Genomic DNA, 15,597 nt, shown 5'->3' with positions numbered 1-15,597 from the left:
AATTGGGTGGTTCTTGTGCCTGCTCCTTTCTGTGGCCAATGCAGTTCCATTTTCTTCATGTGGGCAGCTACAGATGCCTTCCTCATGTCTCAAGCTTTAGGTTGCTTTATCAGCCCAACTTCCTCTGAGTAGGATCCCAGAAGGGAAAGTATATTTAATAGCAGCTCAATCTAAACAGGGTCATAAGAGAATTAACTCTCTTATACTACTCCATCTGGGGTACAGCTCAGAGGAAAAAAATACTATTATAGGTTACTCCAAACATCACATTCCCATAGGTCAAACCACTAAGCTAACTTATCAGTGATTGGTTGGGGAGGAAAACATTCATAAAAAAGTTACTGACTTTTCTTGCTTACACTAGTGGAGCCTATTCAACAGAAGCAATTAAGGTGTCATTCAGACGGGTAGATAGGCTGCTATAGTTAAACCCTGCTAAGTTTTGAATCTGAATGCAGCAGCACTCTGATCTATGGCTGCATTCAGACCAGATAATTAGCTGTGTCCAGTTTTTATGCATCCAGAAACCGTCAGCCCTGGATGCAAACTGTTTGCATCCTGGTCCAGTCATAGGCTCTAGTCGCAAGTAACTACTTGTATGAGCTGTTACATGCATATAGGGACTTCCATTGATCTCTACAAATCTGGCTGTAGCTGCGGCCATTCACAGACAAGTGTGAATGGGGCTGAGGTTTCTCCACCGGAAAGAATCAGCATCCTCTGCACCCCCACCCCTTACAGTTCTCTTACTTATTTTAGCCATAAATGTCCAGAGGTGGCCAGAAAGCAGGACAAAAGAAAGAAAAAGTTATTACTATTTGTAAATGTTGAGTCTTGATGTTGCCCATCTAACTGTGCCACCTTAGACACAGAACCATGAGTGCCACAGTAATTAAAGGCCTGAATAGGCTGAAGCCATTGTAATGCACCATACTGTACAAGCAGACTTGAAAACATTTAGAAGTCAGTGTCTAAAATTTGTAAAAATGTTGGGAGACCAGCGTAGGCAGTGTGGCGAGGTAAACGGAATAACAGAAGCAATACATTGGGATAACAGTGCCGTGGTTGAACAGTGACTGGCCTGTCAGCATATAATGGGCATGAGCCTACTACATGCTGAGTTTGGGTCACAGGAGTAGATTAGTAAATGTACTCCTGTGACCCAAAAGAGAACTAAAGCCAAACAAAGGTTTAGCTTAAGTTCTCATTTAATGATTTATGAGGGAAACCAGAATTTGAATGTATTGTAATTTTGGGTGAAATTATGAAAATTGAATAATGAAAATTGAAAATCACAAATGTATACTTTTCGAATTACTATCAGCTATGTCTGCTCGCTGACTTCTATTTCTTCATATAGTCTATCTATGTCTTTTTCACTCACAGCCATTCTCCCCGCAACAGTTGGATTTGAGGGTTTTGGTTTGACAGTGTCTGGAATAATGCTAATAGAAACTAATGGACTGTTCAGGTGTGACTGTTGTGCCTCAGAAAAGGAAGGGAAGAGAAATCTCCTCAATGGGACAAGGAGAGCAAAAAGACTTGCTGGCATTGCTACTAAAAGGTAAAGACAATGAAAAGAAAGGAAGGTCTTCCTCTGACCTTCCTCTTTGTGCAATGTTAGATCTCGTTAAGTGCCACCTGGTTCCATTGTCTTCACTTATCTGGTTACCCCCCTCTGCCTGACCTTCAAATCTTAATCCCGTGCTTTCTCATTCCTTAGCTGTGTGGGATGGAAATAAAAACTGTGGTGGGTTGATTTCTTCTCATTTACCACTCGTGTTCATTATTAATTGCCCTCTTTTCTTGCCCGGTTTTTGTGAACCTTCTCAATGTGCTGATGGTCCTTGAACGGCTTTATCAATGTTTCTCTCTCTCAGGTATTACATCTTTTCAACCGCTCCAGGATTCCCATAAAATACCCCCTCGGGATTATTACAGGTCCCTTCAAATCCGGCATTATATCTCTTCCCTATTGAAAGGGATATCTTCCCCAAGCTCCATCACTTCATTTGCTTCTTGGATGATCTGCCTCCTTTATTCCTCCTTCACCTCTCCCTCCGCTTCCTCACCTTTACCTTATCAGAGTAGATGGCAAGAGGGTCTTGGTATTTCTTTATCTCATGATGATTGGCAGGGTATCTGGGCTGTTGTGGCTAAATCGTCTAAGAATGTGTTGGATTTGGAAAACTCCTATAAGTTTTGATGGTGCTGCACTCGGGCCCGCCTTTCAAAATGTATTCCTTCATATTCCCCGAATTGTTTTTGGGGCTGCTCAGACCCAGGAACAATGGTTCATGTTTGGTGACAACTAAATTGTGGGTTATGGTTTATAACCTCATCCGTCAGCTTCTCAATGATTCCCTTGTGAGGGATCCCTGCCAGGCGTTATTGCTAAGACCTGTTCAGACCTTATCCCGCTTAGAGCGAATCCTCGTTACTCATATTTCTGTAGCTACCGAGATGACCATGGCTAGAGCCTGAAAATCTCCCTCCTTGAGCTTTGAAGCAGTAAAGAATCACATTAATTACATTTTGCTTAATGAAAAGCTTGCTGCGATACTGGTCCCTAGTTCTTCTCTCTTATTTTTTCTCCTACTCAATTATTTGGTCCCTTGTCTTATGACTCAATTGTGTGGCTTTAATGCTGCTGTTGTGCTGGCTTTTGATTGCCTAGTGTAACCTTTCCCTTTTGTTCCCTGTGAGTCTACTACCCCTTTGCTATGTATTGCATTTTGGAGACCTGCTTGTATCCATAACTGTTTGTTTTGGATGTCTATCCATGTCTGTTCACTTTTATATATTCATATACGAAAATTTCAATAAAACGTTTGTGAAAGAAAAGAAAGGAAGGTCAATATTTTTTCCAGGAGTACGACCATTGAGGAACATAGACAACTAAACATATTATTTGTTGAAAGAGCCAGGCCATGGCTTTATTGAATAACGTAAGAACAGTATTCCAACAATAATACCCAACAAACTGATAACTTTAAGTTGACAACTCAAATCTAGTACCAGCCATAGATAAACTGTGAGCACCCAATATAACATAGCTTCAAGGCCTGTCCTAACCACTAATTCAGGGCAGTCATACAAACAGGGCCGGATTTATTCTCCCTGCTGCCCCAAGTTCTTACTATTTTATTTATTTTTTCTTATTATTTTTTACTTTATTTAATTATTATTTTTTTGATTTTTATAATTTTTTTTTCTTCACTTAACGTTATTGCTATCACACAGGAGATAGCTAACAATCTCCTGTGTGATAGCCTTTGGAGGTGACAGGTTCTCTTTATTGACCTTGTCACCTCCAATACAAGAGTTCTAGCACAGCACTGTGCTGGAACTCCTGTGACAGCTGAGATGGGAAGACCACAGCTCTCCCCTCTCACTGTATACATGGAGCGGCAGGGTTAGTTTTAACCCTGCCGCTCTGCTCCCTGCATCGGCGGCCAGTGAGGAGAGACTTGGCGGCCGGGGGGAGGACGGAACCAGAGGAGAGAGGTAGGTGCGGAGGGGGGAGGACAGACAGGCTGCACACATTTTTCACGTGATCGTGTCGACATCGCCGCTATCACCTGTAAACGAACAAGCGGCTTTCCCACACTACATTTAGTCCTGCCTTCCCAAAGCAGGACTAAATGTAGAAGGCAACTTACCGCCCGGAACTTTATGTTAATGGCCTCGGTGGCCTTGTGATGTGGGGAATCCGGACCTGCATACAAATAAGCGAAGCCTGCTGAGGAAACCAATCAGACCATTTTCACTGCCAAGGTAAAATCCCTCAAATAAAGGAAGAAGGGTGGGAAGAACTTCAAAGCTGTAGCACATCTGTTGGCTGCTGTAGCTTCCAATGAGTGAATCCTCTTCAGGAACCCACAGTTATGTATCCCTCCTTCAGGTCTACCCCTTTCCTTAAGATCTAGCCAGTCACCTACAACTTCTTGGCATAATTTCAAGAATATGTTAAAGGATTACTAAACATCTGCCATCTGCCAACAGTCAAAGAGCGCTAGTCATTGTGGTTTAAAGGCTCATATAACCCTACTCTTTGTATATCTGTGAAGGTTCTCATTTATCCAGGTCATAGTATAAGCTAGTAGCAGTTGGCCACATTCAACTGGACTTATTGTGCAATGTTCAAGATGTTTCATAAATTATTCCATCCACTTCACTTCCTCAGTTTTGATGACTGTAACGTCTACTGTAGTGGGTCGCACTGGAGCGCAACTGCGGATAGGGAGTGAGGGAGTGTATGGTGGTAATGGCTTCTCAGTCGTGAGTCTCAGGCGTCACTCCCAGTCTCAAGGGGGAGTTTGAGACTCTTGCATCACAGCCAATGGTAAACGTGTAATAATAGATGGGCTATTCCCTCATAGCCCAGGCAACGGTGTAGTATCGGGTTAAACGGTAGGTAATCTTCTAGGTAAAGCAATGTGTTTTAGGCAGACCTCCTGAACTTACAACTGTAGACTCTCCCCACAATGGTATCAGTAACAGCAGTAGCACAGCAGTGAATTCCTCAAAGTAGCTGACAGTTCGTAACAGGCTCCCAGCGGAGCTATACTTGCTGTTTGAAGGTCGGCAGAGCAGCGAAGGTGCAGGGTGTGGGTCCCACCGGAGGATGATCCTTAGAGAGTGAGGAGACTCTGTTTTTGTCTTCAGGGTTCAATATGTCAGCAGGCGTTCAGAGGCAATTGTTGAACGCCATGCTGACAGAGCTGGGGCTTTAAATAGCCCCAGGAGGTGGGAGGAGACGCCGGCCGGAACATGTGACTTCCGCGTTCCAGCGTGGAACGCAGGCCGCTCGTCACAACCCGGAAGTCGATCAGCGTCTGCGTTCCACAGTGGAACGCGGAGCAGCGACCACACAGGCCAGCAGGAGCGGGGAGGCCCGGCCCCGAGGGAAATCATCACAATGACCATCAGGAAGATACCCCACGATTTATACCCACACAGGTAATACATACTGTACACCTTAATCCAATTACTGTGGAAAAGCAGATGTTGATTAGTACAGGCTGGGAGGTGTGAAAGTTGGGGAGCCACCATGTTGCATAATCCCATTCTTGGTGTTAAACCTTCGATTTACATGGTTTAAGGTGTGAATTGTTGTTAAAACGCCATGATAGAGGTGTGTAAATGTTTTCACGTCTCTCTTGGCAACAATTCCCACCTTCAGCCATGTAAATCAAAGGTTTAACACCTATACAGATGTCCTGACACCATGGGTGGGAATGTGTAACTAGAACACAGTGGTTCCACACCTTTCACACGTCCCATCCTGTGCTTAGACAATTAACATCTGTCTTTCCAAGGTGATTGGATTAAGATGTCTGCATTACCTCTCTGGATATAAATGCTGGGGTATCTTCCTCACATTCATCAAAACTGAAGAAGTAGCTTGGAAAAGTTATGAAACGTCTTCAACATTACGGGACCAGTCCATTTGACTAGCTCTACCACTTTTACTACAAAGAGAGTTCTAAAGCTGTACAATATCCATAATGCAACCTATGCAATGCACAGCTATGTAAACAAAGGACTGGAGTGTATATATATTTTCTGAAATATTCTAAGCTGGCATTTCTCCAGTCAATTCTCTCCACATTTCATGTCAGATTTGTATACACAAGAAAAAAGTCAGCCCCTCTGGATTGCAGCACATAGCCCCGTCTGTGCCCTGGAAAACTCTGAAACCCATCAAGCTGTCTTACGGTTTGTTTGTGTTTCTCTTACACTTTCGGTTGGTTAAGGATCAGAGGGATTAAACTGTGTACATAACTGCGAAGGTTTGTGATGGTCCGGTGGAAGGTGGCTGGTTCACAGAATTGCTTCGAAAGCGATATTTCCCTTACAGTAAATAAATGCGGCTGGTTTACTTTCGCTAGCTTGACAACTTTGGCTGCACTGTCATGAAAATCAAATGTTAAGGATTTAAAGCAAACCTGTAAATGTTCCCCTACTAGGCAATGTAACTGGTACATGAGTTACGGGTATTTACTTCTTACACTCTGCCCTACTAGCCCATCTGCTACCAGGTAGCCTGGAATTTTCATGTACATTTTGATTTGCCTTGATAGTTGAAAAATACTTAGGGCTAGGCTTTAACCCCAAACCCCAAGGGACACCAATAGGGCTTGGTGAGTGGACAATAATGAACTGATCAATGAGTTGTAGGGGTAGGATTACTGTTTCATATTCCCCCAAACCTAGAAGTATACAGATAAATTATAGAGCAGCTGATGGTAGATTGTGGGGCTAGGGGAGCGCAGGAAGGAAAAGTACTGGCTCATGATAGTTCCTTCTGTAAAGTGGGCTTGTTACTTTGCCTAGTACTGAAAAATTCACAATTTTTGCATCTCTTTGCTGTTGACCTCCTCCAGCCTCTTTCAGCCACTTTCTGTCTCCATGCACTGGCTCCATTGTTGGTTGTACACCAGCATTCTGGACCGCCTTCCTAATAGTGAAAATGAACCATGCCTGTGTAATATGTGTTGGCATTGTTGCTTGTAGTCTGCACCAGATGTGTGTGTTACAGATTTACAAACCAGGAGCACAATTGGGAAATAATTATCACCCCATAACAGCATACCTCCCAACTATTCCTCATTTGGAACCAAATCCCTCTGTCCTTCTTTCCTCCTCAGTTGTCCATCCTTTTGGTCGGATGTACAGATAGCTATGAAAAAGTTCTATATAACTACCAAACATGTTATTTTGGTAATTGGAGTAACAGATGAACAGGAGCTTAGTACAGATCCTCAGCACGAGAGACAGCAGCCATTCTCCAGAGGTCCTCTATGTTCCAGGCACCTCCAGCAAACATCAGCTTCTCTGGTTCCCCTCCTCTGGCAAACAACACAGGCCTCCTCCATAGTTGAGACCTAGGAAAACTCTTCCCACAATCCAGCCTATGCCCACCCCCAGGCCTCAGGCCTAGACGGGGGGTGGCTGGTCAGCATCCAGCCCTAATCCATGGCTGGTCCCGACTATTCTGAGCACATGGCAATACCCTCCAGTACATGTACTGTCAGTCACCGCTCCCTGTAGGGATTAACCCCCTCCCCTCTGCTTCGAGGAACGGGAGGGGGCTGGTACAGCTGGCTCTGCCTCTAGATAGGCAGAGCCAGTTGTCATTCACGCGGCTGGGTGGATCTCGACAGTATTGGCAGGATCCATCCCGGCTGCGGCAGTCTCAGGATACCGCGAGCTGTAGCTCGCGATATACAGAGCTTTGGGTTACGGGATGATGCTAGTATATGTCCTTCCGTGACCCTTAAGAGAACTATGGGGAAAAACACTTACCCAGTAGTTAAGGGATTCAGTTCCACTTTAAGATAAAAGACCGATTGCAAAACCACTGGCAGGGCCAATGGAATCCCAACCTTAAAGTGGATCTATCAAGTTTGCATTTTACTGCTGGAGTACAGGCACTATAATGTGTCTATATATACTTTGATTGCTCTTCAAATCTTCTTCTGTGTTATTGGGCACCAGCTAAAATTATGCCTTAACTTCAGTAGTGCCTTTCAGCTTTCCTACAACCTCAGTCCACTCACCAACAAAAGGCCTTTATTGGTTGCTCATTGTTTTGTATAATGGCGGGGGAATGGTAGAACTCTGTTGAAGCCAAGTAGGTTTCTCTGGTCACAAGGAAAATCCAGCAGTAGAGTTTCTGCAGTGATGGTGGGTAAGAAAAGACAGGTCCTTCATGGTGAACTGTTTATTGTTCTCTGGCTCCATTGATTGAGAAGAAGAATAAATGATTTGGTGTCAAACTACAAACACGTTCCCTTAGACTCAAGAATGCATCTACCTCTGTTTAGTACAAAGCTTTTTTTTTTAAACACATGCTTCGAGAATGCAGAAAATGTGTTCTGTTCTGTATCAGAAAACGTATAAATCCAGAGTTTCTGCTCTAATCTCGGTGGTAACTTTGATGTCTCTAAGTTAAAGCTGAACTTCAGGCAGATATACAAGGTGCACATTTTTGCAGGTCAGCATTTATTATTATATTTTAGAATTTATTAAAGCAAGCAGTGCAAATACGTGAATTTGGTTGGCATCAGCTTTTGCAGTCTACTGTACTGCAGAGCTCAAAGGGTAGGAGGGAAAAGCAGCAAGAAGAGCCAATCAGGTGTGCTGTAGAGCAGAAAATAACAGGCAATTTCTCCAAAGCGAGGGGAATTTCCCTCTTGGACAACTGTTACTGACACAGGTTTCCCCACTTGTTCTGGTGATAGTTGTAACATTTTAGATTTCCCTTCAGTCTCTGTCTAGGTGACAATGGTCAATTTCCATAGCAAGCTCACAGACAGCAAAGAAAACCCAATAAGGGTTCTAATCCTTCCATACTCTATACATAACAGATTTGGCTATATATACACTTTAATCAGGCCAATTAAAATGAATAATACATTTATGTACTGTATGTATTATGCATTTACGTGCATTTTTATCACATGCACCATGAAAAATCTCCATTCTCAATGTTTCTCCCTTACTTTGTGTAACATGTACAAAAACCTACATAAATGTGTGCCGCAATGTTCTTCCAAAAAGAATGTCACTGCATATGCATAGTTGGGAAATGGCCCTAAATGCCCTGGTTCTAGCAACCCACAGCTCGCCACGCCTGAGCGGGCATACAATACTGTTTTCTTTGGCAACTGGTGACATTGGCTTTAATTGATAGCATACTAAGCTGTGGAAAAAGCCCACAAGTCTACAATAGTACCCAGCATTCCTAAAGGTACAGGGTTTGGGGCTGGTCTGAAGTGTATGCATTGGGGCTGATTTGAGGTCTGAAATGCATGCATTGGGGCCTATTTGAGGTCTAAAGTGCATGCATTGGGGCTGATTTGAGGTCTAAAGTGCATGCATTGGGGCTGATCTGGAGTCTACAGGTTGTTGATTTAGGGCTGATCTGAGGTCTGAAGTGTATGCATTGGAGCGGATCTGAAGTGCATGCAATGGGGTTGATCTGAGGTCTAAAGTGCATACATAGGGGTCGATCTGAGGTCTGAAGTGCATTCATTAGGGTTGATCTGAGGTCTGAAGATCATGCAATTGGACTGATTTGAGGTCTGAAGTTTATGCATTGGGGCTGATTTGAGGTCTGAAGTGCATGCATTGGGGCTGATTTGAGGTCTAAAGTGCATGCATTGGGGCTGATCTGGAGTCTACAGGTTGTTGCTTTGGGGATGATCTGAGGTCTGAAGTGTATGCATTGGAGCTGATCTGAAGTGCATGCAATGGGGTTGATCTAAGGTCTAAAGTGCATACATAGTGGTCGATCTGAGGTCTAAAGTGCATACATAGGGGTCGATCTGAGGTCTGAAGTGCATTCATTAGGGTTGATCTGAGGTCTGAAGATCATGCAATGGGACTGATTTGAGGTCTGAAGTTTATGCATTGGGGCTGATCTGGGTTCTGCAGGTTGTTGCATTGGGGCAGATCTGAGGTCTGAACTGCATGCAATGGGGTTGATCTGAGGCCTGATGTGCATACATTGAGACTGATCTGAGGGCTGAAGTGCATACACTCAGGCTGACCTGAGGTCTGAAGTGCATACATTGCGGTCGATCTAAGGTTTGAAGTGCATGCATTGGGGCAGAACACATTTTGTGTTGTACTCAATTTTTGCACTCATAGTTGTACTGCTAATGGCAAGTTAAACTTATTAAGATTACAACACACAATTTTTCACTGCCATGCCTGTTTTCTAATGCTTGTGAACATGACACTTAAGGTGAAACAGGTTCATCACCCCTGCCCTATAAGGTTAATTGAACTTGTCTCAACAGTCATAGAGCAGTGATGCCAAGTGCATTCCTCAAAATATAGGTAACCATTGGAAGGAGCACTCTTTTAATGAGATACAATAATAAAAATATGGAAAAGAATAAAAGAAAAAATGTAAAAGGCGTGTCGAGAATTACTTTCAAGCAAACATTACAATTAGAACTCGTACACTGTTTTGCCCTTTTGAAGCAATATGCTTTTTTATCGGCCCTGCCGTCTTCAAATTGTGAAATAAAACTCTAGAAATCACACCTCATTCCCTGAATCATTTGTGTTTTATTGCATAAAATAATGTTGATTTTTATTCCATTGAAAAAATAAATATCTTGACATGATCACATTCCCATTAATTGCACATTGCTTCCCCCGTGTCAGAAGAAGGCTATTAAGACAGCTGTGGCAATTTATATTATAGACATATACATTCATTTTACCTGTCCGCTAAAGGGATGTCGCTAAAGGGTCAGTCCAACCAAAAGTAACATTTTAGATATATGTTGAGTCTGGTGGCCCGAGTCTTCTGATGGCTTCTCATATGTTTGGGACACTCCAACAGAGAAAGATCTCGGCGCCATAATTCTCAGGCCTATTTCCTGTCCATCTGCGGATTTTGGGTGTTCCTACCCATCTTCGTGTGGCAGGAACTGGGAACCTTGGCTCTGAGATCTCTCCGACATAGAGATAGAAGATACTGCAGGTAGTTTATATTGTCGACATCTTCCCAAAACTGAAGTATCAAATTTGGGTGGCCCTTTAAAAAGAGCCCGTCAAACAATTTAATTAGTCCACCTTATAGTTTTGTTTTAAAGTAGGCGCCACAATGAAAACCCATGTACAGTATACTTATGTCTTCCTAAATGATCATTTGCGTAGTTTGTGATACCTCTTAACCCAGCTATGCTCAGAAGATAGGGCTTGGAGTTTGCACCAACCCTGCCATCTCCCCATACATTCTCACTATGTATCTCTGGTATTGAGATGAAGTTGGTGTAGCGAGGAACAGTACTTCCCAAATATAAAGATAACTTGAGTTGAGTAATTCTATCTGAGCCAGAATAGAACACAACATACTTCATAGATCAGCACAAAGTTGCAAATAAATATCACATAACTAATTTCCTTTGAAGTTATGGATACCTGTACATAAATCTACTTTCATGTTTTGTTACCCCTAATTGGACGACTTTTAGTTTGCTGAGTAATATGTATCAGAATCAATTGTCCTGTGTTTTATCTTTCAGAAAATACTGTTCTTATTTTTTATTTTTTGGCTGCATCTCAGTGCTGTAGATCTCCTGCAGCCTCTTTCAAAAGTGTCCTGTCTACATCCCTTTGTTCGAGCAGCGGGAGTATGGTTTTGCTCTCTACTGGCTTCCTGGTATAACAGTGGATCATGCTTGCACAATGGGAGTTGGAAATGTAATTTAGGGCTCATTCACACCAGCAGTGTTGGGCAGTCCCAACACAAGAAAAGGGCAGTTTGCCTTATGTCCTATGGCTTCAGATCACATCAATGCATGCCCATTCATTATATTCAGTACCACACGAGTGCTGTGGTGTGAACAAGCCCTTATAGTCTCCACTGGAGGAGTATGCAACAGGGTGACAACACAGAAACATTTGAGAGACAGGGAAAAAGTATTGTCATCCTATAACAGGAAATGCCTGAATAAGGACCTTCGTGGCAGGAACCAGGTAATCCAGAACCATACCAGAATTCAAAAGACTGGAGTTATATTTATGTGTCAACGCTCATATGAGATTTTAGGGGTCAAGTTCACATCCGTTTTCCTTATGTCCTATGGTTTCAGGTCAGATCACATCAATGCATACATGGGTTATATGAAGTAAACGCATACTGTGATGTGAACAATCCCTCATAGTCTCCGCTGGAGGAGTATGCAACAGGGTGACAACACAGACGCATTAGAGAGACGGGGAAAAAATATTCTCATCCCAGGAAGTGCCTGAATAAGCACCTTTATGGCAGGAATCAGGTATTCCAGAACCATAGTAGAATTCAGAAGTTGAACTAAAGTTATATTATGTCAAAGCTCATATGAGATTGCAGGGGTTGAGTTCACATCTACTTTAAGCTTAGTGGTCCTTTAAAAGTCATCCCTGTCAAAAATGTATATTTCAAGTGTGTGGGGTTGTTGCCAAGTTGACTTTTCCACCAGAAATCCCAACCCTGGCCAACTGCTGTGGCCAGCACAGAAACAAATGATGGCATCCCACTGGATTGAATATTCCAGAACAAATTGTGGGGAGTGGAAACACAAGCTAGTATGGGTAGTTTGTGCCAGTTAAGTCACTGAGAGAAATCAGAATTTCAAGTGAGCGGGGTTGTTGCCAAGTTGACTTTTTGGCTACAGTTATATCTCAGAAACTCGGGTTCAATAGATTTCCACCAGAAATCCTAACCCTGGCCAACTGCTGTGGCCAGCACAGAAACAAATGGTGGCATCCCACTGTATTGACATTTCCAGAACAAATTGTGGGGAGTGGAAACACAAGGTATTATGGGTAGTTTGTGCCAGTTAAGTCACTGAGAGCTGAGAGAAAATCAGCATATCAACACACCACTGCCCCGCCAAAACTGATCAGTTTTGGATACAGTTACACTTTGTGGTGTATGTCAAAGGAATGCATTACAACAGCTAGAGGTAAAGTATGATTATCTTTTGTTTAACTTTAGGATCTTAGTTGCATGTAAGGCAGCATTAATAGGTTCCAGCAAACTGAGAGAATATTTTTTCTACAATTTTATGAGGAAAGCCACCTTAGATATTTGAAATTCAATTACACTTTTTACTCAGAAACTGCAATATATATTTTTTATAGATCTTAGAAAGGTCTAAATGTACTTGAATCAGCCCTTACCAATCAATGTTTTGTAAAGCTTCAACATACATACAATAATAGCCTTTAGTCCAAAACTGTATTTTAAGAAAATAATTGTAATCTTTTTTGTTTCTTCAAAAAATGTTTCCTTTATATTGTAACCTGCCATAGGAAGTACAAAATAAAGTAAAAGGCATCCAAGAATTCCATTGCTTGCCTCATCACGAATAGTCTCACCAACATTGATGAAAATTAAATTTAACATTGTTTGTTCTTGTGTATACAGGTGTAAATGAATGAGTGATCTGTTCATTTTAAAACTGTTTAGGCCGAGGAATGTTCATTGAATCCCGTTGGTTCACTTTCTTATACATGTGATAAGCCCAAAAGAGTGAGGAACGGGCAAAAACAAAAAATCCTTCATGCTAAGCCTTAAATTGCTGATTAAGTTTTTGCCTACAGTAACAAGCCACGGATCCGATGCCGACAACAGTCACCAATGAAACCAACACCACAGTTAAGATTATGACTGTATTCATGTTTTTTACATCGTCCTTTTTGCAGTTTTCTAAACTGTTCTGTCCTTGCATTATCTCCTCCTTCTGTCCATTGGACTTGTGGCACGTTGTGGCATCAAGAGCTGTAATAGTTACTGTGTTTCGTCTGACCATGTGGATGATCCAACTGTTTTCACAGCAGCTTAGTGGATTCCCAGTCAAAGAAAGAGTTCTTAATGTGTTCTCCAACACCGGGATATTGCTGTCCTTCAGATTACTGAAGCTGTTGTTGCTCAGATCAAGCGTTGCTAATTGACAGTTTCTGTTCCACGTAGGCAACCATGTCAAACGGTTTCCTGACAAGTTCAGATATTTTAATTGGACTAGAAGCGGAAGATCGATATTCAACTGGAAAATAGCATTGTCTTCTAAATGGAGAACTTCTAGTGAACTCTCCAACCCCTTCAAAGCGTTTTTTCCTATAGCAAGACCAAGGTTCCTGGAGACATCTAGAAAAGTCAAGGAGGTGCCATAAAATGCACGTTCAGGAATTACTTCTAACATGTTTTCTCTGAGGTTTAAATGTCGCAGGGATGAAATGTTGAGAAATGATATGCAACTTTCCCTTTTTATATTTTGTGTGGACATTTCCTTGCTCAGGCCACACAATTCAACATTATTGCTTTGAAGATTGATATAGACAATGCTGGGTATTCCTTGGAATGTTCTAGATTCAAGAAAGTGCAGTTGGTTATTTTGTAAGAGAAGTATTTTTAAATTAGGTAGAGAGCTTGCCCCAAGTGACATATTCTGTATGGAGTTGCCACTCAAATCAAGTTCTTCCAAAAAGTTCAAGATAACTACATGCCCAAATGTAAAGTTTTCAATGCAGTTCTGGCTCAGGTTTAAGAATTTTAGCATCGGCATAGTGCTAAAGAAATCTTCTGGTATATATTTTATATTATTGTAACTTAAGTCTAAATGGGTAAGCGTGAGCAGATTAACCATAGTAGTGTTTCTTGATTCTTCTTCTTCTTCCAACCAAGCAAGTTCATCATGAGATGCGTTTTCATCAAAACTTATAAGATTCATGGATAAATTTAAGGTAATGAGATTGTTAACAGTTGGCAAAATAGGAAAATGTACAAGTTTGTTGTCACTTAGGTCAACGTGTTTGAGATGGTATTCTTCATCTGAATCCGATGTATGGAATGTCTCAATGCTATTTTTGCTGAGGTTGAGGCTTTCAAGCTGACGAAGGTTATATCTGGATATGCAAGTGATGGAGTTCATGACCAGATTAATTTTCCTGAGATGCAAAAGGTGGTCAAAAGAGCCCTCCTCAATGTCCATTATAATATTATTACGAATGTCTACCTCCGACAAAAGAGGGGTTCCTGAAAAGGTTTCTAGGGAAATCACCATGATGCTGTTACCTGCTAATGAAAGATAGCGAAGGTGGGGGGCATTTTGTAAAAAAAATCCTGTCATGTGTTTGTACAAGCTGTTTCTTGACAGGTCCAGCATTTGCACGTTTGGTAAAAGTCCAATTCCTGGTGACTTAAAGTCGACAAACTTGTCCAAATTGTTGTCAGAAAGATTGATCTCCTTCAAGTAGACCATGTTCGTGAAGGTGTCTGGTTCAATGAAACTTATTTCATTGCTGCTAAGGTCCAGGATCTCCAGAAAGGAATAGAAGGACAATGGGTGTTTGGTGATGTTCCTCAAGTTGTTCCTTGATAGGTTGAGGGACCGAATGCCTTGTTGAAGTTCCATTGGAACCTGATGCAGATACTTGTTCTGACATGATGCTACCATCTTTGTCTGGTGGAAACAGAAATATTGAGCAGATGAAAAAAAACACGATAATGATAGAATGAGCATGACATTAAACATTTTCATGCACGAATACTATAAAACTGAACAACTCAACATTCTTGATTGCCTAAATTCTGAAATTGCACGCGTCTCCTCTGATAAGACACATCAACTTAGTCATTCAGATGAAAAGCAAATTGATTTGAAGTTCTCCTGATTCAACAATAACTATTTATCAAATTTAAGGTTGAATCATTTTTTTTATTAGCATATTTCACAAGATTCAAACAATTCGTCACAGAATATAAAACATGAGAAATAAGGCATTGGGAGACCTTAAAAAAATCACACAATATCTGTGGTCCGGCAGTGTTACCCTGAGATAACAAACATAGGCTCTTAGGTACATCAAAACATCCTATAGGGGTCTGATGCCCAGAGATAGCTCAAAAACAAATGTTGGCTATGAGCAGAATTCTGCTTGGTCAGGACAGACCCAGAGACCTAGCATCTCCATAACTTGATTAGTACCGTGGACGAATGGTGCAAACCTCTTTAACAGTATAAAAAGGGTATTAAGAGGATAGACAGAAGTTAGAGAATAGAAAAGAGAAGTGCGGGAAAGAGA

General features: G+C 41.8%; 1 protein-coding gene across 2 annotated transcripts in view; it reads right to left on the bottom strand.

The window, feature by feature from the left end:
- Positions 1–13,028: 13,028 nt before the first annotated feature.
- Positions 13,029–15,597, bottom strand: part of LRRC32 (leucine rich repeat containing 32) — a 45,003-nt gene continuing 42,434 nt past the window's right edge. For both annotated transcript variants that reach the window (XM_018569940.1, XM_018569941.1), the window contains one exon: positions 13,029–14,975. In XM_018569940.1, coding sequence (XP_018425442.1) covers positions 13,080–14,975 — 1,896 coding nt within the window. In that variant the 3' untranslated portion in view covers positions 13,029–13,079. The remainder of the gene's footprint in view (positions 14,976–15,597) is intronic.

Source organism: Nanorana parkeri, unplaced genomic scaffold, assembly GCF_000935625.1.
Source record: "Nanorana parkeri isolate BGI_ZX_2015 unplaced genomic scaffold, ASM93562v1 scaffold1428, whole genome shotgun sequence".
Taxonomy (NCBI): domain Eukaryota; kingdom Metazoa; phylum Chordata; class Amphibia; order Anura; family Dicroglossidae; genus Nanorana; species Nanorana parkeri.
The sequence above is the reverse complement of the archived record's forward strand: the minus strand, read 5'-3'. Positions and strand labels throughout refer to the sequence as shown.